Source organism: Hirundo rustica, chromosome 2 (genome assembly GCF_015227805.2).
Source record: "Hirundo rustica isolate bHirRus1 chromosome 2, bHirRus1.pri.v3, whole genome shotgun sequence".
Classification (NCBI taxonomy): Eukaryota; Metazoa; Chordata; class Aves; order Passeriformes; family Hirundinidae; genus Hirundo; species Hirundo rustica.
Window position 1 is genome coordinate 92,046,283 of NC_053451.1, and position 25,837 is coordinate 92,072,119.

Below are 25,837 nucleotides of genomic sequence, written 5' to 3' on the forward strand. Positions count from 1 at the left end.
TTTTTATAAAAAAGCAACAATACTCCATTGCTGTAAGATATTTCATATATCTCCAGTCACTCTTCCCTTTATTTTACAGAAAGTAAGAGGCAGAGCGATCGTTATTTTGTTGACACAATTGCCTGTAGAGTTCTGAAACAGCCCAATGGATTTTTTGTGATGATGCTGAATCTTAAATTCATTCCTTTTCACAAGCCTTTTCCCCCAGATTGTTTTATTCTGCTTCTTCGGTCTTTTCAGAACTAGCTCCAGCTGAATTATCTGCCTCATACTTTTTATCAAGAGCATCTTCAAAGGATTTCCCAGTGCAGTCATAGGTTTTACTTGTAGGTCCCATATGTGTTCGGATGCGAGCTCCTGGCTGGTACAACTGCATGGCTGGACGATCCTAGAAGGAGGGAGACAATGGTTAACACCAAGCAACCCATGTGGGATACATATGTAGAATTTTAACATTTTTAAATCTTTATGAAGAAAGTAGATTTTGTGTTAAATTACTTTGCATTTGCATTTCATAAGAACCAGGAAAAAAATGGCGTGTAATGAAAATTGACGGGGTATTCGAGATCTAGTATTCAATAGGTGCTGTTTATAACACCATTCTTGGGAGCCAAACATTTTGAATAAATGAGAAATGCTGTAAAAATTAAAGATCCTATGACACATTTGACATAAACAAGAAGAAATACTGCAGACAATTATCAAACATGGTATTACAAGTAGAACAAAAGAAAAGTTGCTACCTTCACTAACATCAGCTGAGAAGAACAATAGCCTGTGCATTTGCAACTCTGCAGATGAATGTCAAATATTACATATAAGCATAAAAATCCAAGGCACACCTGACAGCTCAGCAGCTAGCAGCTAGCTGCTAGAAAATTGTCCTCAACTGATCATCAATCATTATCCCATCATTACCAGAATTTAAACATGCAATGCACATTTGAATTATACGCATCAAAATAAAATCGCACAGTTATTGCTCCACTTCATCTTGCCTTCCATACTGAGTAAGACAGCAGGAGAATTTATGCACTGATAATAAGCAAAGTAAGTACAATTTGAGCATGTGCAGGCTCTGTGAGTGACCCAATCATATACATGCTGCGCTTATCCTGAGAAAATGGAAGGAGGAGCCAGTTTACACAGAAAAGACACCTCAAACCTGCAAATGGTGATGCTCTGTAGCTCTTCAGAGAACTCTTTATTTTGGAAATTTTATTAGTAAAACACACCAGTTAGAAACTTTTGCTTAAGAAGTCTTTTCCTGGTAAGGGTATTTTACTTTCACATGTCATGAAGCAGCTGAAAGCTCACCAGTACCTGAGCTTTTTGATCAGTCTTGTGTTGTTTAGAATCTGCCAGCAGCCTACTTAAAAGACAGTGGCAGAGCACTGAAATTGTCCTACATCAAACTATACCAATTTTCAATTGCCTTCATAATTTGAAGTAATTCTGAATTTTTGTTCTGTCAGTTCTCTTTTCTTATTCCCAATATGCATTTCCCCTTTTCTTTTCCTTAATCTTTTTTGACCCACTTGTATTTTTTTCATTCATTTTTTCCTCCTTCTCTTTAGACCAGATGTCAAGATTCACTACTGAGCTTTATGACTAGATCATTCTAGTTAGTGCTTTGCAGTGTGGTATGAAATGCATAACACACCTTTCTATATCCCAAACAGCCACATAAAAGTAGATCCTCTGACAAGCTGTGCCCATTAGAAAGTTTATGATAAAGGGTCTGAATGACTTTCTGTACCACAGCCTCTGTAGCCTGTGGTTTGCATAAAAGCTATCACATTACTTACACTGGAAATTTCTCATTTTCTAATTAAATCCTACAAACTTCAGAAAGAGGTTCCATCTCTGACTAAAAATTTGTGGTGGCATTGTCAATGCTATATCTAAGTTGTAAAACTGAGCCCTAATCTCACCTATGTGATAAATACTCTAAGGGAAAGAGTCACCACACTGCAAAATACCTTAATGATGATGCTTATTTTTTTCGAGAACAAATCTAGCATTTTAGTCCTAAATATGGACTAATCCAGAGACTCAGCAAGCTACCAGAAGCATGTAAAAAAATAAAAAGCAGGCAGCTTCTTAACACTTGCCAAAAGATCCCCAAGACCCACCATCCAGTTCCAAGGCTGGAGATTAATTTGACAGATTTCAAGAAGAGCATGGCAAGAATGAGAAAAAAACCATTCTTCCCATCTTCCTGTTTCTGAACTAGCTATTTTTCTGTCTCTTCTACAGAAAAATGTAGAGCCACTGATGAGGAAAGTGGCTAATGTGCAAATGCAGATAAATCTTAGCCATCCTGCCCAGCTGACCTCAGCATAAAAAAGCCTGGGGCACACCGGGCTTTCTGTGTTTGCACAAGATGACTTCCTTGACGTGCACCGTGACTCCACCTGAACTTGTTCCCTACACAATCCTTGCAGACTCACTCCGCATGTGACCAGTTTACACTCGTCAGCCTTAGCCCACAGTACACATCAGTCACTTGCTTTGAAAGAAGAGTTTCACATGCAGAATAGATTTCTACACTAACAGTGTTATGGTCATCTTTTGTGGAAAATCTAGGATCACAAGAGAGAGAGAACAGGGCTGACAAGGAGAGCCACATCCTGAAAAGACTCTAGCACATCTGTGAAATCAGCCAGCCTGAGGAAAATGGTACCCATCTCTGGAAGACAATAATGGACACCTCTACTACACACCCTGATACAGGCCCTGCTAACACTGGTTTTGCATCTGGTCTTTCCCTGACAACAGCTATGAGGATACACTTACCCTGATGAAATGACAGCCTTTTCACACTGGCAGGTATGCAATACTGAAGAATCCCTACATTCACGCTCTCTGAATTAGCTATTTATTTAAGTCCTCATTGCTCTACCAAGCGTGCCTGGCAAATCCATAATATAATTATTTTATGAGAGTAATGGAAGTACATTTATAAAAGACTAACATGCCAGTTTTTAAATTTTCATTACAGATCAGAAGTGTAACAATTTTTAATACACTTATAAAATGTAAGGCTTCCAAGAATAGTATTTGTAAAATGACAGGGTTGAAATGAAGACAGAAAGTCTTCTACATATTGTGAATATGAATGAGCCTGCAACCTTAACTTATTTTAACTGCTGTTGTGCTTTGACAACAACCCAGAAAGAAATCTGGGTTTTACCGAAAATAAGATAAAGAATTCTTTTGAAAGAGCATCTTTATGCTGAATTTGCAGAAGTTAAAACTTGTGATCTTGAACCATATTTAACTAATGAAATATTATCCTAAATGAATAAAAGAACCTTATTTCTTATGCGCTCCTTTTTGGATGCCATGTCATCACACTTGTCCTCTTTACCCAGTTTGTCTACTGCCTCCACAGTGAAGCTGTAGCTGTAGTTCCCTTTCTTTCCTCTGTCTTGGTTGTATCCTTTCCCCCATTTCAGCTCTTCTTCATTCCTTCTCATAAACTTGTCAAACTCATAGTGAGTTCTATGCTTTCTGCCATCATCCAATCGATACCTTTGTCTTTCAGGTTCTTTTTCGCGAAATCTTCTCTCCAAATCTCTTTGCTCTTTGTCACTATCATTTTGTGACCTATGAGTGTGTATAAAAAGAAAGAAAATCCAAGCAATTAACAATAAAAAGGAACCACAGAAAGATGCAAGTCAAAGCCTTCCTTTGACGTCAGAAGAGTGTAGCTAAGTTGTATGCAAAGCAAGGTTGTTTTTTTTCTCATTACAAAGGAGTTATATGCTGAATGTCTCACCCATGTATGTGCAGCCTTTGGCCATGCATTCAGTTCAGAATAGCAGACAAATCTTTACCAAGCTTTTGTGCAGCTGTTGTGGAAGGCCCATTCTTCACCTTCTATCCCTCTTTGAAATCCTATCAATAGTTTCCCCATACCCTTCACATAAACACACCTGCACTATTACCTTCTGCAGCCTGGTGTTTAGGTGAGTCATGCATGTAAGTATTCCCTTGGAACAGGAACACTGAGGATCTGAAGGAACTGTGCAGGCATCATGTATCAATCTGTAAATTTTATGTCTCTGTATAACAAAGATTATTAAATGACAATTTGCAGAAGACATTTGTGAAAATAAATACTTATGTTCCAGGCTTTTGTTTATTGTGTCTCCAAGTAATCTAGCCTGCCTTTGCATATTTTATATCTGCAAAGACCATTACCTTACCACAACATGATACTTAATTTCTGCTATGCTGTAAATGGTTTATATTATAAAGACTACTGGCAACGTTTTGCTGCCTGTCTGATAAAATTCTCAGCTCTCTTATTCATGTCATTGTTCCAGTTCAGCAAATAGGTGTTTATCTCATATGGCCAAACTGCAAATAATGGTGTAGTAATCAAATAGTGATATGCTTCTCATTAAGAATTATTTAATACAAATAAAAGTATCTATATATATAACTTTTTTTCATATAACAGAAATGTGAAAATTGTTAGCATCTGTCATGAACTTCGGCATTAGTGGGGCTGCCAAATGAGGGTTCACATCTCAGGAAGACCTGAAAGTCAGAGCAGAACCTGAATGAGAGGTAGGTTATTTAGCATTTTGCCAGACTGAGCTTGTGTCAGCATAACACATTCACCAGGTGGAAGCAAAGTCCCAGCTGTCACAGACACCTGAACCAACCACAATTATACAGATCCTGTACCTGTAGCATGAATACATTTAAATAAAATACTGTATTAGCTCCCAAGGGGTATGTGGCTCTAAGTTGCTTTGTTTCATATTTAATATGCTATTCCAGAACCTAACTCCAAATCCTAGCAAGGCTCAGGACATGACCTACCAAAAAGCCTAAAAGATTCCCTCAGTTTGTTGCCTGGTACTCGTCTCTTCCCTTGTCTGTTACTGTCAGGAGGGCAGTGCTGTGTCTGAAGGCAGGCAGGTGACAGGGATACAAACTCCTGTTCAAAGAGTGGTTAAAGTAGATTCCTAATATTCAGTCACAATGAACAGGCAGGCAAGAGTGAAATGGCAGGGTAAGCCGTTTCAGAGTATAGGTAGAAGACAAAGTTACACCGTCAGAGAAAGCAGAAACAAATGGAAGTAAAGGGAATGGAAGCATACTTCTGTTTGGTGTAGTTTCAAATCTGTATTTGACCATGTGACTTATGCACCTACTGAGATTTTGATTTGTGGTAGGAAGCTGTTGCTACCAAGCCTTTGACATGGTTTTGAACAGGCAGTTCAGCCTCCTGCAGGTGGAGTTGGCAGTTAGAGCTTATTTCCAGTTTCTGAGTCAGTGACAAAGTAGTTTCACTTAAAATCTCAATCCAGCTGAAATTGCTCATAGCTTGCTACTTACCCACTAAAAATCAAGATTAAATCAGCATTTGGAAGGACAAGGTAATGCTTTGCTTACTGTACCTGTGCAGCCAAACAAATTCTATTTTACAAGAGCAAAATCTACATTAATGCCTTATTAATCTGACAGGATCAATAGCAAACAATGTTACATGGCACCACCAAAAGTTTAATCCATAAAAAGCCAGGGAAGTAGAGGGGTCAGCATCCCTGGAGGTATTTAAAAGACATATAGATGTGGCACTTAAGGACACAGATTATGGTGGCGGTTTGGCAGTGGTGGGTTAACAGTTGGACTCAATGATCTTAAGGGTCCATTCCAACCTGAATGATTCTATGAGTAGCAAATAACTGATTTTGCCACTGCAAGTGTTTCTGTTCAACCTGTTCTGCTTCCTTTCTTGCAGACCATCAGCAAAGAAGTTGCTAAATATTTCACTTTCAACAGGACATGGAAGTTTTCAGGAACATTCAGAACATATATATTTTTCTTATTTATCTCACATATCCTATCGGTACATCGTGCTTGCAATGGGACTCAGATGCCAAAGGACAAGAAAGAGAAGCAATGGCTGAAAACACTTTTAAGATGAGTAACTTCCAGGCTACAGCAGTAATAGAACTGAGCTATGCCTCTTGTTCCTACCATTGCAAATGTAACACAAAAGGCAGTGGGAGAAAGAGACAGCCTACTGCAAGGATCTATCGTAAGGCTTTCATTCACACCTTTGTCCCAGTTACCTAACACATTTATATGTTTATTGCAGCCAACCCACGTGTGAAGGAAAAGTACGGCATTGTGGCCAATTTAGTCTTTGACATGAGTAATGGAAGTAGAGCCTTACCTGAACTCTTGATGGGGAACAGGTGAAATAACAACAAAATGACTTGCATGACTTGAATTTTCATGCAGAAATCCTTCCAATCTGGGATTTCATAGCATTTCACCAATAATGAATTGTATCCATTAATACTGCCACCAGGTCAGTAAATTGTTATGAAACACCTTTCACCGAAACAACAGGAAGAGATTTATTCACACACAGAATGAAACTGGTTCTTTGGTGACAGAACATCTTGTCAATGCACCACTTAAATATAAGTCTTGCAATGAAAGTATTTAAGATCTAAATTAAAGACTAAAAAAGATAAATATTACTTACTTTTCCTTAAGTCCTTTTGGTGAACTCTCCAAAGATTTGGATTTTATACTTCCAGATCCAGGTGATTTATCCCATTTGTTTTCCTCAACGTCAGCTTCTTCACCTTTTTCTTTGTGCTTTTCACTGGCCAGTTCATCTCCTTTTTCAGGCTTCTTAAGAAGCTAAGAGATATTTGTTTATATTATGATGAAAAATTATTCCGCCATTTGTACAGACATTTTAACAAGTACTAAATATATTGGTAGCCTGCTAAGACTGGAGATACCTTATTTACACACTAGGGATGTATTTTACAAAGTATGAAATTTAAAGTTATTTTTAAAGCGCAGTTTATATTTGCTAAGGAGTGACACTCATTAACAGGCATTCAACTGCACATTTTCAAATATGCTGAGAATACTGGAGAAAGCACTTACCTAATCTTCTCAGAGCACTTACCTACTCTTCTCTCCTGAGTTTTAAATATAAAGACATTATTATGGTCTATGGTTTCTTAGAAATCATGTAACAGAACTCAATGTCATTGCCCATAAAATAAGAAGTAGAACCTCTACAATACTACAAAGAGGGTAGGATTAATACCTCACTCCTTGAATTATATATAAAATGTGTGTCACATGAATTACTTGGGATAGACAAGCATGTAGAAGTAGGTGCTTAGTACATCATGACACAAATACAGATGTGGAAAAACTTGTGATATTAGAGGAAGAGAAGTCATTGCATTTTCACCTCGAAGATTAGGATATTCAAGAAGTCTGTTCCTTTCACAGCAACCCACACACGGTTTCAGCAGTGTATAGCATTACAGGCATAATCTTTACCGAAGGACCGTCTCAAATTACTACCCTAACATATCAATTCTAGGCAGAACATCTCTGTCTTCATTTCTGAAATGAGCACAGGTTACTCTTCTCCAATATTTAAAACTTCTATAATGTTTCTCTCAGTTAGTATTTTCTTTTTTTTCAGAGACAGAAATAGCTTTCAGGGTCATATCAGCACAGATATGTCATAAATACTGGGGCTTTTTGGACAAACAATTTTAGGTAATATATTCTAAGGATTAAGTCCCTTTTTCATATTAACTTCTAGAGTATTTTTTTAAGGCCCAGATATGAAAAAGATATAATTCATCTTCAGAATTTACTATTTTTATACTTTTAGGTGAAGAAAACTGTTTTCCAAGAAGAAATGAGGAAAGACGTTCACAGTTCTGTGGCTTTTCACCACCACTAAATCTGAGTTAAGTCTGTGTATTCTTTCTTTATACTACAGATTCTTATACCAAATTTCCTCTTCTAAACAGCCTATAAAGTCTTTCCAATAACAATTTGGTTCAGATGAACATTTTTTTTCTATGTCATCTTATACAAATAAGATGGTTTTATATGGTCTGACTTGATAGCACAAGACACAACCTCATAAGTGATGTAATTAAAATCCATTCAGATTGTTGAAAAGCAATGTAACCTGAAATTACCAAGACTTTGCTATAACTTGGCTAGGGCATACAATTAAAATACATCACTTCTGAGCATAAACATGTGTCTCTACACACATGGCCAAATGAAGATTTGCATGACAGAAAGTGCTAAAGCTATATTTCACAGAAACACAGAATCACAGATCTTCTGAGTTAGAAGAGACCCACAAGGATCATCAAGTCCAAGCCTTAAGTGAATGGCTCACATGGGGATCAAACCCACAATAATCTTTCAACAGGCTGGCAGAGAACAATTTGGTTCTGTCAGGCAATGCTGGCATAGAACGCAGCAGAGTTGTATGAAGATATCTGAGTTACCTGCTGTAATTGCACCAGCACATCATACTAGGTAAGGCCATCAGTCACACTTTCAAACAATGCAGTCAAAGCCCTACATTACTGTCCCTTCCAGTCAAAACTGTTTTGGTGTCTCCACACCACACCAGTGTGCTGTTGTACACTACAGAAACATTGAGGTACCAAAGAACTTCTAGATAACTTCAAAAGAAGAATATTTTTCCTTTTTCATTAGTTCTAAGTTACCTTGATCCTTATTTCTTTTTCAGAAATCTTCTTTTGCTTCTCCACTTCTTTTCTTTTACGTCTTTCTTCTTCTCTGCGCTTCCTTTTCTCCTCCTCCCGCAAACGTTTCTTCTCCAATTCCCTCCGTCTTCGTTCTTCTCTTTTCTCTTCTCGTATTCTCTGAAGAGTTCAAGAATGATTAATTGTAAATTGTTCAAGAGAAAACCATATGAAATGTAAATGTCAAACTTCAGGCAAAAGTCTGAACGTACCTGCTTTTCTAATTTTCTATTTTTAATATATTCCAAAAGGGGTGTTGTTCTTCTAGCTAAAACACAAAAAATTTGTGATATAGTGTTCAACTCCTAAAATTTACTCAGTTCTTTACTTTAGTATTAACCCCCTTTTTCTAGCTTTATCTGAAAGGGAGCTAAATTATTGATAAAACTATCTGTTTCATGTACTTTTGAAGGCATTGCCATCATTCTGCTTTAGAAACACTTAATTGCTTTTTTTGCTCTTAGCATTAGAAGCAACAGAAATATGTTGAATGATTATTTGATGTTTAATTAAAGATCACATCCCTTCAGTTCAAAAGAATGGCTTTCTCTCTTGCTCACTGAATGGTTATTTCACTAAAAAAAATAAAGAAACGTGTTCAGAACCTATTCCTGCTTTTTACTTTTTTACATCAAAATGCAGCTATATTGTTGTCCATATACAGCTCACATTACTGTAATCTCACATAGCACTTTTCAATCCCAGTTTTCAAAGTACATCATGAAGGAAACATTTTCAGTCTCATATAACATTTTCCTTTACCTGACATTCAGTATTCACCTTTCCAGGGGAAAACAGGAGGAATAAGAGATAAGCAGTTTGTCCCAGGTTACATAGCAAAGTACCAGCAGATCCAGTAAAGCCCTGGCTTTCCAAATTGCAAATAAAAGTTCTTGTCTACTGGATCATACAGCCATTCTTTTATTACAGAGCTGTCTCCGCACTCTGAAATCAAGTCACCTGTCTGAACCATCCCCAAATTCTTCAAAAACTTGGAGAACATAATCAAATTCTTTAGCATGTTCCTTATCAAATTATTCATGACTGTCAGTACTGAACCCAGACTTCAATTCAGCCTGTACTTACAGCTGTGAGTAGTTACAACAAATTTTGTCAGTTTTAGAAGTCCCAGAATGGAAAATGTTTACTACTTGAAATTGCTCTACACTTATGTATCTGATTCTCCCCCAAACCACATAAAAATATTCCCTATTGAAATGCATGAAAAAAATTGAAAGAAAAAAAGAAGAAAAAAAAGAAGAATTAAAAAAGTTTTCAACAAATCTGAAATGACATGGCCAAAATCTAGACACAATTCATATCACATAAACATTTAAACCTTTTTGCATTGGAAGTTGGATTATGCTGGGGCAACTCATTCATTAATAACAAAACTTTGTTACAGCTATTAATGAGAAGGCTGATAGGATTCACTATTTCTTTTTAGCAAATATCGATGGCAGGAAATCAACAACCAATGAAGATTGTTGATTTGATATTTTCCTCCCTCTATCCCTATTATTTTCCATGCCTCCCCATCCTCCCCACCAGCCCATCATTTTGGACAAGTTTTTAGGTCCCCAGAGCCCCCTTCCAGTCCCTCAGATCTGTGTTTTGCCTCTCTCCTACTCCCTAAGTTCCCCTGCCTGAGCGGTGGCTGCCTCGGTGCACCTTTATGGGCTGAAAGAGATCACAAATTGTAAGTGGAAGGTCTGGGTTTCAAAAGGATAAGCTGCAATGAAGAGTTCAGAACCTGACCGTAGTCATGACTAAGACTAGTGCAAGAGGTTTAATGAGAAATTATAACTTGAAGTTCAAGGGAGAGAGGAAGTTTGATGAGTACTACCAAAAGAGGAAGGGAAAAAAACAATGTTTATCAAACTTGAATATTACCCATCTTATTTATGGGCCTTACTGCAAATACAAACCTAAGAGCATTTTCTTAAAATATTTAAGAATCTTTAAAAGAAAATAAGTTACTAAATGAAGAGCTGTGTCAGCAAAACTACATTTTACCTTGCTATCTACAAACAAACCAGAAAAAGAGCTTATCTTCATCTCACTACAGAGAAAATCTCTTTCACATCTGTCACAGGGAAACTGATCATCTGGCACGATGCATAAAAAATGTTGGTTTGCATGGAGAAATGCTGAGCATGTGAGGCTCAATTCTGCCAGCAAAGTCTCAGGCACATCCTTCGCTGACATCAGTAGGAGAAACACTGTTGAAACTCGACACACAGCTAAACCCTTACATACTTTTGCAATAAACACGCTACCTGCTGAAGAAATATTTGGTTTTGTATTGATAGCAATGGCCACAGCTTTGAATAAAATAAAGCAACTAGTTTGATTTACTCTGATTTAACAGAAATGAAACACTGAAAGTCTTAATATAAAGCTACCTTCAAGTTAATATTGCTACTCAGAAATCTGCAACTCTCAGGATTAATCATTCACTTATAGAATATTTTAAAGTTAATTAATCTTCTTGAAACCATAAACTTTTTGTAAATTACAAACTTATTAAAAAATTTTACTGCCTTTACTCTGCTGTCAAAAATGTCATGGAAGATTTGGGGTAAATAAAAATTATTGGGTGACTTCCCAATCTAAAACAGCAATAAACAAGTTTTACTGATAACAGAGTTATCTAAATGTCCACTTCCATTTCTGCTAAATTATTAGAGTTCCATATCTCTCCAGTCAACTCTCAAACAGCAGTAACAAGTGAGAAGAAATGGCCACAAGATGCAATTAAGTAGGTTTATATTGGATGCTAAGAAAAATTTCTCCACAAAAGACTGTCAAGCACTGGAATACGCTGCCCAGGGAAATGGTGGAGTTGCTGTCCCTGGAGGTATTTAAATAATGTGCAGTTGTGGCATTTGGGGGCATGGTTTAGTGGTTGACTTGGCACTGTTAGTGGTTGTACTTGATGTTTTTGAACAGCAAGTTTCCAACCTAGATGATTCTATGATTCTAATCAAAAGAGGTGGCCACTTCTTCACTGTAAAGAACTAACAGCAAAGGTCAATTTTATTTCCTACTCAATTGTCACACCTAGGGAAAGACTAAGTGTTCTGCATGTTATCAGTTGAAGATACATCAAAATTCCATGTCATCCTGAAAACTGCCTAATAGAACTGAAGATTTCAGTGCTCAGCTTATTTAAAATTCCCCCCAGGACTGTCAAAGTCATGCTGCATGCATAGAGAAAACAAGGTGTTGCCTTACTTTCAGGGCTTTTCCAGAATCTTGACCATGAGAACAGAGAGATAATTTCATGTTTCTTAATAAAAGCAGCTAATATGAGGGATCAATAGTTAAGGATTCAGCTATTTTGTATTTTAAAAATAAATCTTCAATCTACTAATACATCTGAAAGTACTCAGAATTACTAAGGGCCTATTTCTGAAGCCGGTGTTTGTGCGTGCAAAAGTTCAAGTGAAGTCAAGTGATTTCATGCATAGAGACTTAAAGGTTTACAGCTACTACTCGCCTGGGAAACAAATATTTAACTGTGGTATTATAAATTTGATAAACAGAACAGGCCAGCTCTTGCAGCTAGTATCATAAAGATATAAAAGTAAGATATTGAATATTCTCAACAGTAAGAAAAATCAAGAAAACAGACCAATGAGTTCCCTTGTTTTGGCCTCAATCTCTCCCAAAAGAATCTCAGGATTGGCACAGATCTTCTCTTCATCAGCACAATAATTCTCTAAAAATTTCCTATATTCTGGATCTGTAAAGAAAAATTTCTGAATTAACACTTTGCAATGCATAACAGAAATTTTCCACTGTGATGTCAAAAAAAGATGTTTACCATCTTCGATGCTCCCAGCTTTGGCATCTTTCTTCTTTAGCTTCTTTTTTGAAATCTTCTGGAATGGAGCAAACTCAACCACTGCAGGATATTCCAAACCTTAGAAGAAATCAATCCGTAATTTTTTGAGGGGTAGAAACATTCCCTATCTTCAAGTAAGATTTTCAAAACTCAAACGTGTTGGGAAATCTTAAGTGAAAACAAAAGTAAATGTTTCTACAATTCACTCCTAAACTTCTAATGAAAAGTTACACATAGAGGTATTTAAATAATAATAAAAAAATCTTCTATATGGGTATGCTGACAAGACTGAAAATAAGGATGACTACATTGCAAAATAAAATTCTTGCATTATTATTTATACTTCCCTTTTAATTATTCACAGACATTGATTAGAAAAATCTATCACAAAATCTCAGTCTGACATGAGATTAACTACTATCAGGAAATCAATCTGAAGCTGTTGAGTTGCTTTTCTAAGGCTTTGTTGCCTTAAAACTTAAAAAAAAATAAATAAATGCTGGGTAATATGTAATAAAACAAAGCATCTCCTTTCAGAACCACAACTGTAAAACTCAGCACGCAGAATTGTGTGAAACTTCTCTGTTTACGATGGACCGTGCAACTCCCGCCTGTGTTTACTGGCAGGGATTCTTTGCTTTGAGTCGTGCTTAAACACTGGCTTCTTCTTTGGACTGGAGTCAGAACCATATGTGGGTTTTGAATTCCACTTGGTTTCCACTCACAGAAGGTTCAAGATTAGACTTTGCTCAAGTCCACGGAAAACTTGTCTTCAGTCTATTAGAACATTTGTTAACCTCACTGAACCTGCTAATCCTTGTTTCAGTTTTAGACTCATAATGCAATGCTGCCACAAGCCTCACCAGAGAGCAATTCTGATCAAACCTCATGCTCTTTAACTGTACAAGCACTCAAGTCAAACTGGCCAACTGTGTCCAAGCTCAGTTTTGCAGAATATCTGACTTCAGTCCAGCATAATATTGATGAATGTGCTGAATTTAGGCAAAGTCTTAGCAGAATCATAAAAATAACTTCCTTCTAGTTTTTAATCTTAAAACACCAAGAACTTTAAATCTGGGAAATGCACACTGCTAGGAATGTGTTGTTCCTCATCTCAACAAAAACCATCCAAATCTGAGGGATATTAGAAGCAAATAAAACATCTCAGGAAATGCTGAAGACAAATTCATCAGTTTGACAGCTTCTTTAGAGATCTGTTTCTAATAAGAGTGGGCAGGACTACTTTTCACAGGACCTCTGCAACACTGAGTGTACAGAACAGAAAACATCTGCACAAAAGAGCCACAAATCAATGTCTATTTTACGTAACTTCTGCAATTTTTTATAGAAGGCATGCCCAAATGAGGCAAGGGACTGCTGAAGTTCTGCTAAACCACTTCTTACAGATGGCAGTTTCCTATTCCTGCAGGAGACCTGGATTTATCCATACCTACATTACAGACTTTTTCTTTACTGTTGAGCAAACATTTGTAGACTGAACATTTTAAAACTGGCAATCAATTTTGCCATTCCTGTTCTCAGAACTCAACTCAAGATGTCTGCAAAGACCCTAAAAATTCAATCTCTACATGTCTTAAAAGTGGACAACCAAAATGTTGAAGGTTTTCGTCTTGCTTTTTCCAAACAGGAATATGTGGCAGAACTCTATCTCAGAAACACTGAAGATGTAAAAAACCATGCTCACAATGTGTTCAGTTACTAGTGTAATGAACTGTGAAGCTTGCATAAGGTAATTTTCTTAGTGTGACCTTGATAGTGCATTGCCTAAAGTACAAGAATGCACATAAAGCACTCACACCACACAGACAAGCAAGACCGCATGGACAAATATATTTTATACTTTATTATATTTTAAGTGATAAATGTTAGCATGTGTTTATGCAACTAACTGCATAGTGAGGAAATAATGGCATAACTAGCAAACAGGAAGCAAATTGATGCTCTAAAATGGTAGATGTATATATATACATTTAGTATCTTACGAATAGTCCAACCTTTATTATCAATGAAGACATAGCCATCAAAGCGATCTCTAAAAAGAAGGATGTCCTCAGGATTTCTAAAGTTAATGTATGCTCTTGAGTAGAGATGAGGATAAAGGCTGCAACAAGAAACAATTTTATTTTCTGTTACTTATTATTCTTTTCAGTGCTAGGGAAAACACAAAACCAGAAGGATCATATTGTACTTTTCTTCTTTGAGAAACTGCTACCTTAAGCAGCCTCTACATTTACACATCTAATTATATATATGTAACAAAAATTAACAGAACATCAGTGTTCTGTATGCAACTGTGAAATTTATTCTGAACTGACACAAATATTTCCAGTTTATTTTCTTCCTCTAAACTGCAGAACATACATTTCCAATCGTGCAGGATCAAAACTTTGGTATTTCCCAGTTTAAGAGATATGAATAACAGCTTTTGGGGAAATTCTTGGGCATACTAAGAAAAGTCAGTGTCACTGAAACAGAAAAGGTTAAGTAAAAGATTGCAGTGAAGAAGCAGCTTCCGGGCTGTCACTGTATTTAAACAGATTTCCACCTTTAAGAAAGTATAAAAAAACTAATATACTCCATCGGACATCCATGTATTATCAATGTACGTGCACTGTCTAGTTGTCACCAACAGTTGCTGTGAAAATCCAAAGCATTTCTAGCAAAACAAACAAGTACTTAAAATAATTCTAATTCTTCAAGAATTTATTGGCATAGATCCCACTCCATGGGCAAATGTTTAATGTGCCTGATAAAAACCTCAGGACTGGCACACCACAACCATGATGAAACAGGTAATTTAATTAATTAGAACCCATCAGCTAAGTTACTGTGAGTCATGGCATGTACATGCTTTAAACCCCTGAAAGTGTTACATATAAGTCAGTTTGTCTTAAACTGACTTGATGACTACATATTACATCAGGTTTTTGAACAAATCTTAACACAAGCCTGTATCTTTGAAATATCTGTGTTCATAATTCCATTGTCACCTATGGCCTGTCCTCAAACCAACTCACCAGGAGACAATAAACACACAGAGCTACAACTGTATTTCAATCCCATAGCTCTTTCAAAATCAGATTTCCCAATGAGTGAGAAAGAGCAAAAATATGGACTGGATCACAGGATCCATGCATGTGGCAACTCAAAGCAACACTGCTCCCAAGTGATTTTTTCTTTTTAAAATATGCATCTGTATGGATTCCCCTTACAGTGTTAGGAGGAGATCATAAAGAGCAGCACTATCAATAACCAATGGTTTGTACACCCACCAATTCTGTGTTTGAACCTGCAGCCAGAAGAAAAACCAAAACAACCTAGAGGGCTTTTTTCATTTAGATGCTCTGCAAATACCAGTTATGAAGTGTTTCTACAGCTTGAAGAGGATAAACTATTTCCAAGGAGAAGAGGAAGAGCCATTTTATCTATATATATTTCCAGTATATTTTGACATTCTAGGATAGGAAAAACATTACATGAACTGTAAATGGATAAGTACAAAAATGCATGCTAGGGCATGGCCAGGGCTGAAAGATGCTACAGTATGGCTGTAGTTACCACCAAGATGCAAAGCAGACATAAAAAGACAGATTTATTCTCATCTATTTCAACAAAGACAAAATTTAACACTTTTCATAATTACACAGCGTTAAAAGATGTCTTTTAAAATGTGTAAGTAAAGGAGGGAATTTTATCATGGCAATCTATAGCTGTACTGGAAGCAGTCTCTGTGCTGGTTAATAGCTACAACAGTAAAAAAAGTCTCAGATAACTGGGGCTCCCATGAAGCAAACTTCCTTCTCTGTCACATAAACACCACCATTTTTATGTTTCACGTGCTTTGAGGTTTAAATTAAATGAGGCCTGATATTAGACTACTATGATTGTACACTTGAAGTGCTAAATGTTCATCAGACAAGACCAGGAATCTTGAGGGAACATTATTTTTCATTCCAGTTATTATTATCTGAGATTGAGGAACTGAGTTTTAGTCCCTAGTCTAAGTAACTACTTCACTGTTTTTCCATCTTCAACTTTTGTAAAATACTAAAACTTTCTACAGATTAATGAGTGTTACTTGGACAAGGGTCCACTCCTACATTACTGTGGCACTTCTCTGCCTCAGTGCACAGCAAGCAGCTTCATCATCATACAGTTGGATTTTTTTTCCCGTAGGAACTTAGAACCTTATGGTTGGACACACTGTGAAAAAGAACTGAAAATACAAAGGCTTGCTCCTTCCTTGTTTCCTTTAGCTGGTATATCAATGCCATCTCTTTCACCTGCTTTGGCAGCATAATCTTTTCCTGGAACTCAATATTTTCCTAGCTTTTTCAACTTAAACAGAGTGAGTATCTTTCAAAACTGAGACATTTGATATGGTTATTAAGCACTTATTAGTAAAAAATAACTGAGTCTGCATAAACAGGACTCTGGAAAACAGAGATTTAGAATTTATGTCGCAAGTAAGGGATCTAGTGCTGTTGCTATACATTAACATCTTCCAAAATTTCACATGCATCAGCAGAAACATACAGTATGTTTTCTAATTTGAGCCCAGCAGGACATTGATGTGCAGCACAGTAACACAGCACTGTCTGTCCATTACTGCTGCTATGTATCAGGGTAGAAGCTTGCAGAAACAGAGCCATGACAATGCTTACCATTACAAGTTCCTTCTCTGATGGAGCCACTTCTACAAGAGAGTTGGTTCTCACATGCATGTGAGTTAGCTATCAGAGGGCTTAGAGCACAAAACCCACCCAACTGAGTGTTTCAAACCCTTGTCTTAGGCCTTACCCAGCAAAGTGAGCAGTGTGCCTAAAAAAGCAAGTAAAATTAACATTCTAGGCAGGAAGCTAACTGAATCTAGCAAATTCAGAATACTTAGCACCGGCTTGCATATATATCACTTTTACTCAAGGTTTCAGATACCTGACTTCCAGCAGCTACTCCCCACCCTAGATTATGTCTTTACTTCTCCATTCAGAACTCAACAGCACGGTCATGCAGCAAAGAATGCACAGGGCTACAGGCACTCTGAAGCTAACAACCCCTCCTAGGAAAAAACACTCTTGCATCACTTCTGCACTTAGTATTTAGCAGTTACTGGCTAAAATACTCTTTACTCTTCAGGACTTTGTCTTCCAGCTGAGTCATACAGAAGGTTCAGCGAAATCTGTGTGTCTCCTTTTCTGAAGTATCTACCACCACAGATTTAATTCAGGATCTGAAATTCAGTTTTATAATCAGAGAGCTGGTTCCATTTTGCCATATGTTTGCTGTCTATAATGCTGCTTTCCATACATATAATGTTTTAGACAGATGCACTGCACATGTCGGCACTTGGAGCAATCTCTATGGAAATAACCCAGATGAGTCTGAGTGTACACATTTATTCATTCCAACAGGTTTTTTTGTTTTGTTTTGTTTTTTCTGCTCTGCATTCAAGGGTATTCAGTCTTTCAGGGTACATTTATTTCTGTAACACTTAGTCTATCATCTCTTTAAGTCCTTATTTTTCTAGTGACTTTAATAACAAACACATTCTAAATGTTTACTTCTTCTACAAAGTATCTTTTAACACAAATGTGTAAAAATATTAATATACAGGAATGCAATTTTAAAGTTATTTACAGTCTAAACAGCAACATACAAACTGTAATAAAAACAGCTATCTCATCTTAGTAGAATACTAATCAACTTATGAATCACAATGGGCATTTATAAAATATATACTTACATGTATATAGAGCTCTACAACTAAATTTTGGAGTCAAATCTACCCATTCATATAGTAATTGATAACTCATCATCGACACTGTCATGTCAAGCTAAAATCCCCTGGCCTTCATCCTTGTCATCTTCTGTGGTCATTCACATAATGGGTGGAACTGGCACCATTTCAAATAAACTTAATCTTTCCTTTTTACAGTATAAATGAGCAGTTTGCCTGGCAGAGAAAGCAGAAACACTAGAGCTGTGTCAATCAAAGCCTGTCAATTATTTCACCCAGTACATCATAGTGGTGCTTCCCTTGAAGCACTAAAGGTGCTGCCCCTTCAGTGCTGCAGCTCCTGGGTGCAAAGCTACATCCTACAGTGCTAATGTTGTTTACCTACAATAATCCTGAGCACAACGTCGGGAAGAAGTAATGGAGGGCAAAGGACGAGTGCTCTGTGGAAGAGCTTTAGAACTCTCTGTGATACATGGCATGGCACTGACTATTTGAACTGTTTTCATGCAAGTAAAGCTTGTGTTCGGATTTCTTTCCTTCCATAATCTCACCACACTATCAACAATTCCTAGCAGTCAGTGCCAGTCCAGAGATACTACTCAAACCCTGAAGGGCCAGAGAGCAATCACTAGAGTTGATTAGTCAAATCCTTAAAACAGGCTCAGAAATCTTTATAAGCAGACAAAAAGGAAAGAGTATCTGGAAAAAAAACAATTAAATATCTGAAGTCTGAGTACATAACAGTCTGTCAAGAAGGTACAGTCTTTATTATCATCTATAAACAGTGTTTTGTTTGCATTTTAATGTCAATATGCAAGACAAAATAAATGTAATGCAGTGAATCAGATGAATCTGAAAAATGAATGAAACACAAGTCACTTTCTGAAATGATTTTACTGAAATGGATATAACTAAAAAACTGAAAATTACATTAATTACATTCATTAATTACAAGAAATTTGAAAAAGTTTTATAGCTTGCCTATAATAAGATCTTGTAAACTTAAAGATATAAGGATATTATAAAGACTACAAAAAAAGAGAAACTGGAGTTGATATGCATATCTTTCTTTGTTCTGTCCTCTAGGATGAATTATCTTGGAAATAAAAATGTAGAAATGGGTACAGTTAGACCTTTCTAGTGGTCTAGACCAAGTGCCCTTACCAAAAGCAACTAAGAGAATGCCAAGAGAAAGTTTATTAAAAAGCAGAAAATGTACAATACTTCACCCAGTTCGTAACTGCAAGTATCTGCAGCCTAGGGACTTTGTAACAGCAAACTTGTACCTTATGTTTAATATCTTTTCATAAATATTTGTCTAAATAAATATTTGTCTAACTGCTCCTGACCCATGTCCAACATCCATCCTTCATGGCATGAATTTCTGACAAGTTCAAAAATCTGAATGAGCGTATAGAAATTTCTGTGATGTAGTTACACAGGACGTGGATAAACGGAGATGTTACAGCTCTTAAGGAAACTTGTCTGCTTCTGCATCAAAGCATCTCTACGCCCCTTTCCCTTTCCAACAAGCAGATCTTCTTCACTGGGGATTCTTCACTGGATGATGTGACATTTCTTTTCAATGTCACATGTTTTTGTTATCACTGAATTCTCCGGACTGCTTGCCACTATGTACATGGTACAGGATCTAGAAAAAAAGCTATTCAGTGAAAGACAAGAGAAAACATGCTGACCTTGTCCTGAAGCTTTTCCTGTTAGCTGGAATGACATGAAGACACATGAACAGAGTTTGCTGAAATCTGAACTGTCCATAACAGGACAAATAATGGCAATACAATGGTTTATATTCAAAAAGCGTTCTTTGCTGGGTAAGAGAAGACTGAGATTAACTTTGATTAGACTTTTACTTTCTGAAAGTTTATTGTATATTCCTGAGTGGGTAATGTAAAGAGATGACTCATAAAAAGATATACACGGGCATGTGCCAGCATTTGAACAAAGGGGACAAAAGAGGCAAGGTGATCTTGAGCCAGTCAAAAGACAAATAATCAGCCAAGCCAACACTGCAGAATGGCAGTGAAATGCCCATGTAAGCCATGCAGTTTGCTGAAAGAAGCTGCAGCCATACAAACCTGGTAAAGATAAACCCATTCAGAAAAAATCCATTTTTTTGTCTGAAAACACATTTTTTGAAAAGCAGGATGAAGAAAAAAAAAAGAGCAAGTACAAAACAACATTTTTTGAAAAGCAGGATGAAGAAAAAAAAAGAGCAAGTACAAAACAACTCATGCTGAAAAATTCAAACTTAAATGAGTTTTTTTTTTTTTTAAGTGAGTTTAGATTTGTGAAGGCAGAAGAGAATAACATGACAAATACCAGTGTGGGAGAAAAACCAGTATCTTTCATTGGTAACCTGCCATAGATGCAATTAAACAAGCGAACAGCAAGATTTTTGGGTAATCCAAGTTTCATCACATAGGAGAGAAAATGAAACTTTATATAGGCAACTGTTGTCAGTGCCTTCTCTCTTCTAAACAGGCTGACTCCCTAAATTCTTATGCAAACTGGTTTTGAAAATTAAAATTAGAATTTTTTTTAACTGTTAATTGACATTTGTGCATCTAAACACAGTGAGAACTGACACTCTTCTTCAGAGAATTTTTGGTTTGCCTTTGGTGTTTTCGCCTTATCAAATGAACAGCTGGAACAGAAGCCTTAAAGAGGCCCATGTGGAAACAGATGACAAAGTTCAGAAGAGTAAGGTACTACAAAGACTGACAATCAGAATTACTTCTCTTCTTTCCTCACTTCACATCCTTTGTGATTTTAACAGAAAAGCTGAAGAACCTACTATTTTTGTTGCTGCACTTATGTGCAACTACATCGGTCAGAAACTGTCATAATTTCTCTAAACATTTATCTCTTCTTGATTGTGAAACTGACTCTGAGAGAACCCGTAACTTCAAAATTTGGTCAGCAATAAAGAGCTGGGATCCCTCTGTAGTCACTGGAAAAAATCTTGAGCCAGTGGAAGGGGGATTCACCACACACTAAGATATGACAAGATGGATCTTGTACCTCAGTTTTTCAGAACACATGAAGATTGAGCATACGTGGTGTTTTGTTTCTCTTCTGGAAACGGATTTATTCAAATGGGAATTGCATTTTACCACTGTGATACTGAGTAAATTATATAACTATACCAGGAATTCTGATTTAATTTAATTCAACCAGTATTTCTTCTTTTTCACTTTTGCATGAGAAAAAAAATGAGTAAAACTAGATTATTTTAAAAATTGTATGAAGCACATAAAAACCCACACAGGTAAACAAAGAAACTAAACTCAAATGGAACTCATGAAAAGATTCTGTGATTGTTTGCCCCAGACTGAATCTTAGAGCAAATTAAGCAGGCTGTTACAGTCCACCAATGAAGATTAAAAGAAACATCAGCGTTTCAAACTACATTATGCCCTATTTATATAAAAAACCCTCCATTTTAAAATCTTGAGTGTAAAGGAAAAGGCAGGAATGCCATTGTCTCTGCATATGCAGCCAGCTTTCAGAAATATTTTAAGTAGCAGACTGAACTGTTAAGAGACAATGACTCAAAACGTTGCTCATTTGTGGAGCCCAGGGGGCTGGTTCGAGATGGAGGAGGTGAACTTTTAGTTGTGTAATGGCTAAAGTGCTGATCTGATAAGGCACAGGGTGAATGATGGGCTGTGAGATAGGAGCTGGACCCAGTGCAGAGGACTGTGCCCCTTGTCATTCGAAGTTGTGCTTCCTTGCACAAACCCCCGGGCTGTGGGGCTCCTCCTGCTCCCCCCAGGAAATGCTGGGGAGTTCTTCTATGATCTGAGCCTGTTTATCTCTGCTGTGTATTTATCTCAACTGGTAGGATGGGTAGCAGTGTTGTCTTAGGTGGTCTCCCCCAATCTACAGTATTACATCAAGCTCCCTGCTCCTGAGGAGGTACTTGATTTATATTCACCTGAATCTGAATGAATACAGACCCAAGAGATGGTGTGTTCCAACATCTTCTCCCTACCACTTATTCAGGACTTCCCACTCAACTCCTCCTGCCTGATCTGGATCCAAGATTGCACAGCAAGCAAGTCTTATTCCAGGATCTAAGGGTGATGAGATCCTCACACTTGTATACTTTACCCTTCTTTCTTTTCCTTTATTTCTTCCTTCCTTTCTCTTTCTTTCTTTCTTTCTCCTTGTGTAATGTTGCACTCTCACAGTGCAATGTTTTCATGTTGTCTTACTATAGATAATAACCACCAAAACAGCTCCATACCTTTGTTTTCCTTTGCAACCAAGTTGTTCAATAATAAACCTACATTGTTTATTTACAAATACTGATCATTCAGTGTTGTTTCACACTAATGTGCCCCAAGAGATTTATTAACAAGAACCTGGGTTATCCCCACCTTCTGAGGTGAGCCATAATAGTAACGCAACAAAAACAATAAAAAGAGGAAAAACACGTGATTTGGAATGTCCCAAATACCTTGATGAGGTTTTCAGCACTGAAAACCTATAGAAACAGCTCATCTCACCTGGGATCAGCAGTGCAAAACTCAAAATAATCATGGGCAGGTAGAGGATGCAGCTGTTCCTCCAGTTGCTCCTTGGTGAGACAAGGAGGAAGCCTTCGAATAACCACCTGCATATGTAAAAAAGAAATGGAGATTTACATTTGATCTAAATACTGTAGAAAAAAAATGGCAAAAATTCCCTGACTCAGTTTCTGCAACTGTTTCAAAACTGTAGGATAAGTGACATATTCTGATGAACAGCCTGAGAACCATTGCAACTTAATCATCAACAACCTAACAGATACTGGTTACATAAAAATTTTAAAGTATCTCTAAAAAATTATTTAAGCTAGCTTTTAGGTCTTGTTACAGCAGTATTTTAATGTAATAGGTCTCTGTGTCCAGTTGCTCCTGGCAGGGGTTTTTCAGGGCAGCCTTTGAGAGGATGCTGGGGGCTGCCCAGTGCTGAGTGCAGCCAGCTCCAATGGATCACCCCAGGGCACAGCTGAGCCCATCAAGCCAAGACAGTGGTGACTCCGAGAAAGGTATTTAAGAAAGGACAGGAAAGGTAGCACAGCAGTGGGTGAGACAGAGGAGTAAGGGGGGCAAAAAAGTGTTAAGACAAGCCCTGCAGCCAAAACGGAGAGGAGAAGGAGGGGACATGCTCCAAGTGCCAAAGCAGAGAGTCTTTTGAAAGAGATCAGGTGAGGCACACTGCTCCCCCACATGCCATGAAGGACCACCGTGGAGCAGACATCTACCTACAGCCCATGAGGGACCCCATGCCAGAGCAAGTGGAGATACCCTGAAGGGTCCCAAGCCTGTGCAGAGGAACCCACACCATATCAGATTTGTCCTGAAGGGCTGCAGCCCATGAAGGAGACTCATGCTGCAGCAAGTCGTGAACAACTGCAGCATGTGGGAGGGACACTTCTGCAGCACTTCATAAAGGACTGCATCCTGTTGTATCCCACGTCAGGTCCCTTATGCTGGAGCAGGGAAGAAGTGTGAGGAGGAAGGAGCAGCAGAGAGGAGCTGTTACATCCTGTCTGCTCCCCCCATTCCTCATCCTTCTGTAGTGCTTCCAGGCAGAGGAGGTTGAGCCTGGAAAAGGGGAGGTGGGAAGGTGTTTCAGTTGCAATCTGTTTCTCAACAGTCTTCTCTAATTTTCAATTAGCCATTAAGTAAATTAGCTCTCTCCATGTTAGAACCATACTGTATCCTGGTTAGAAGGGACCCACAAGGACCACTGAAGTCCTACTCCTGGCCCTGCCCCAAGAATCACAGCACGTGCCTGAGAGCATGGGCCAAATGCTCCTTGAACTCTGTCAGGCTTAGCACTGACCATTTTCCCCGGGAGCCTGTTCCAGTGCCCAACCATCCTCTGGGGGAAGAACCTTTCTCTACACGCAACCTAAACCTCCCCAGACACAGCTTCGTGCCATTCCTTTGCATCTGGTCACTGGCCACTGGAGAGAAAGTATCAGTGCCTGCTGCTCCATTTTCATTTGCGAGAAAGCTGTAAGAAGCTGTTATGAGATCCTCCCTCACATTTTCCTGTGATGACACTTTGTTTTTTCCATCCCACCTTATTCCTGGGTCTTGCTGTACAGCACCTGGCTGGATGTGAGCCACGAAGAGTCAACCCACCACACCCAAATACTAAACTGCCCAATAATAAAGGCCAGGAAACTGCGTAGAAACCTCTGGCAGAATGATGCCAGCACACAAAGCAGTAAAACGGCCATCAAGCTTCAGGCAATCTGTTTTAATTACTGAGAATTTAGATACCCGAATTTAACTTTACTGAGCTCTGAGTTATAGTCGTTTTCAGTGCTTCAGTTTTTCAATTAAAAAACCTCGGGAACAAATCAAATCTCACAGTACTCAAAGGCTCACAGAACTGTCAGGGTTGGAAGGCATCTCTGGTCCAGCCCCCCCTACCAAGGCAGGGTCACCTACAGCAGGTGCCACAGGCGCATGTCCAGGTGGGCTCTGAAGGCCTCCAGCCAGGAAGACTCTGTGACATCCCTGGACAACCTGTTACAGCCTGCAAGTATTATGTGAAAGGTGCTCGAATAAAGACGGAGAGAGATGCGTCTTGCTCTTGACAAAAGCTGACTTGCCACAGCAACAGCCAGCCTTGACTTCACAATTAAAGGTGAAATGATTTCTAGCACTGACGCTCCGGGTCTCCCAATACTCCAGGGAATGAACACCCTCATTCTGCAGATGAAGAATACGCTATAAACGCACGAACCTCCTGAGATCGGGCTCGGTCTGTCTCCTCACTGCAGCCTCCCTCCCATCCTCTCCCACCACCGGTGCCGCCCCCGCCCCGTTCCCCGCGCTCGCGCCCCCTCACTTTGCTCAGCGCCGTCTTCTTCTCCTCCCGCTGTTTCCCCGGCGCCGGGTGAAGCGGCGGCGGCAGCGGGGACGGCGGCAGCGGGGACGGCGGCGGCGGGTTCGGCAGAGCGCCCGTGTCGCGGCGCGGCGACTCCTGCAGCAGCGGGGTGTCCATGGGCCCCGAGTCGCGTCCGCCGCCCCGGCCCGGCCCCGGCCCCGGCCCTGCCTCCCGCTCCGAGCGCATGGAGCCGCCGCGCCCGCAGCCGGGCGGAAACCTCGCGAGAACGGCCAGGGCTGGCGGGATCTCGCGAGCCTCCCACCGCCCGCCCTGGCAGGGAGCGGCGGCTGCGTCCCCTTCCCTGCTGGAGCTCCGCAGCGCTCCCGATGTGCCGTGCGAGGAGAAGACACAGAAACGTGCCCATTTCCCTCCTCTCACGGCCTCGCCCTAAGCTCACGGGTGCCTTGTCACCCCGGCCTCAGAACGGCTCGTGAGGGGTAGCCACATTCAGGGGAGAAAACAGTGGGGGAAAAGGAAAAAAGGCCATTAATCGTTACTTGTGTGAGGCCAGGACTCTTAATGGCTGTAGGGAGGTTCTGTGATAATTAAGCAGTGCCTGCACTTGGGCAATACACGCACCAGGCGAGAGCTCTTCCAAACGGTGCCTCCGGGCCTTTCTGCCTGGTTTCGTCAGGAATTGTGGTGACAGGACAAGGGAGGGCGGGTACAAACTGAGAGAGGGGAAATTTAGGCTAGATTTAGCAAGAAGCTTACTGTGAGGATGGT

The 25,837-nt window shown here is 38.9% G+C and overlaps 1 protein-coding gene across 2 annotated transcripts; it reads right to left on the bottom strand.

The window, feature by feature from the left end:
- Positions 1-85: 85 nt before the first annotated feature.
- UPF3A (UPF3A regulator of nonsense mediated mRNA decay) lies at positions 86-25,332 on the bottom strand. Of its 2 annotated transcripts, XM_040056135.2 has the most exons (10): positions 25,073-25,332; positions 22,729-22,835; positions 14,454-14,560; positions 12,418-12,516; positions 12,226-12,336; positions 8,801-8,856; positions 8,550-8,708; positions 6,521-6,681; positions 3,318-3,612; positions 86-388 (listed from the first exon to the last, which is right to left on the bottom strand). In XM_040056135.2, the coding sequence occupies exons 1-10, from the start codon at positions 25,295-25,297 to the stop codon at positions 215-217; spliced, it is 1,494 nt and encodes a 497-aa protein (XP_039912069.1). In that variant the 5' UTR covers positions 25,298-25,332; the 3' UTR covers positions 86-214. The 2 variants fall into 2 exon arrangements, with proteins under 2 accessions (XP_039912069.1, XP_039912068.1); XM_040056134.2 differs by lacking the exon at positions 14,454-14,560 and having other exon boundaries at positions 25,073-25,157.
- Positions 25,333-25,837: the final 505 nt, after the last annotated feature.

Excerpts from the sequence above, each read along its gene's own strand:
- UPF3A (XM_040056135.2), bottom strand. The coding sequence starts at position 25,297 with ATGCGCTCGGAGCGGGAGGCAGGGCCGGGGCCGGGGCCGGGCCGGGGC. Across the intron at positions 22,836-25,072 it reads AGAAGACGGCGCTGAGCAAA|GTGGTTATTCGAAGGCTTCC; the intron begins GTGAGGGGGCGC and ends TTACATATGCAG. Across the intron at positions 6,682-8,549 it reads AAAAAGAAATAAGGATCAAG|CTTCTTAAGAAGCCTGAAAA; the intron begins GTAACTTAGAAC and ends AATATCTCTTAG.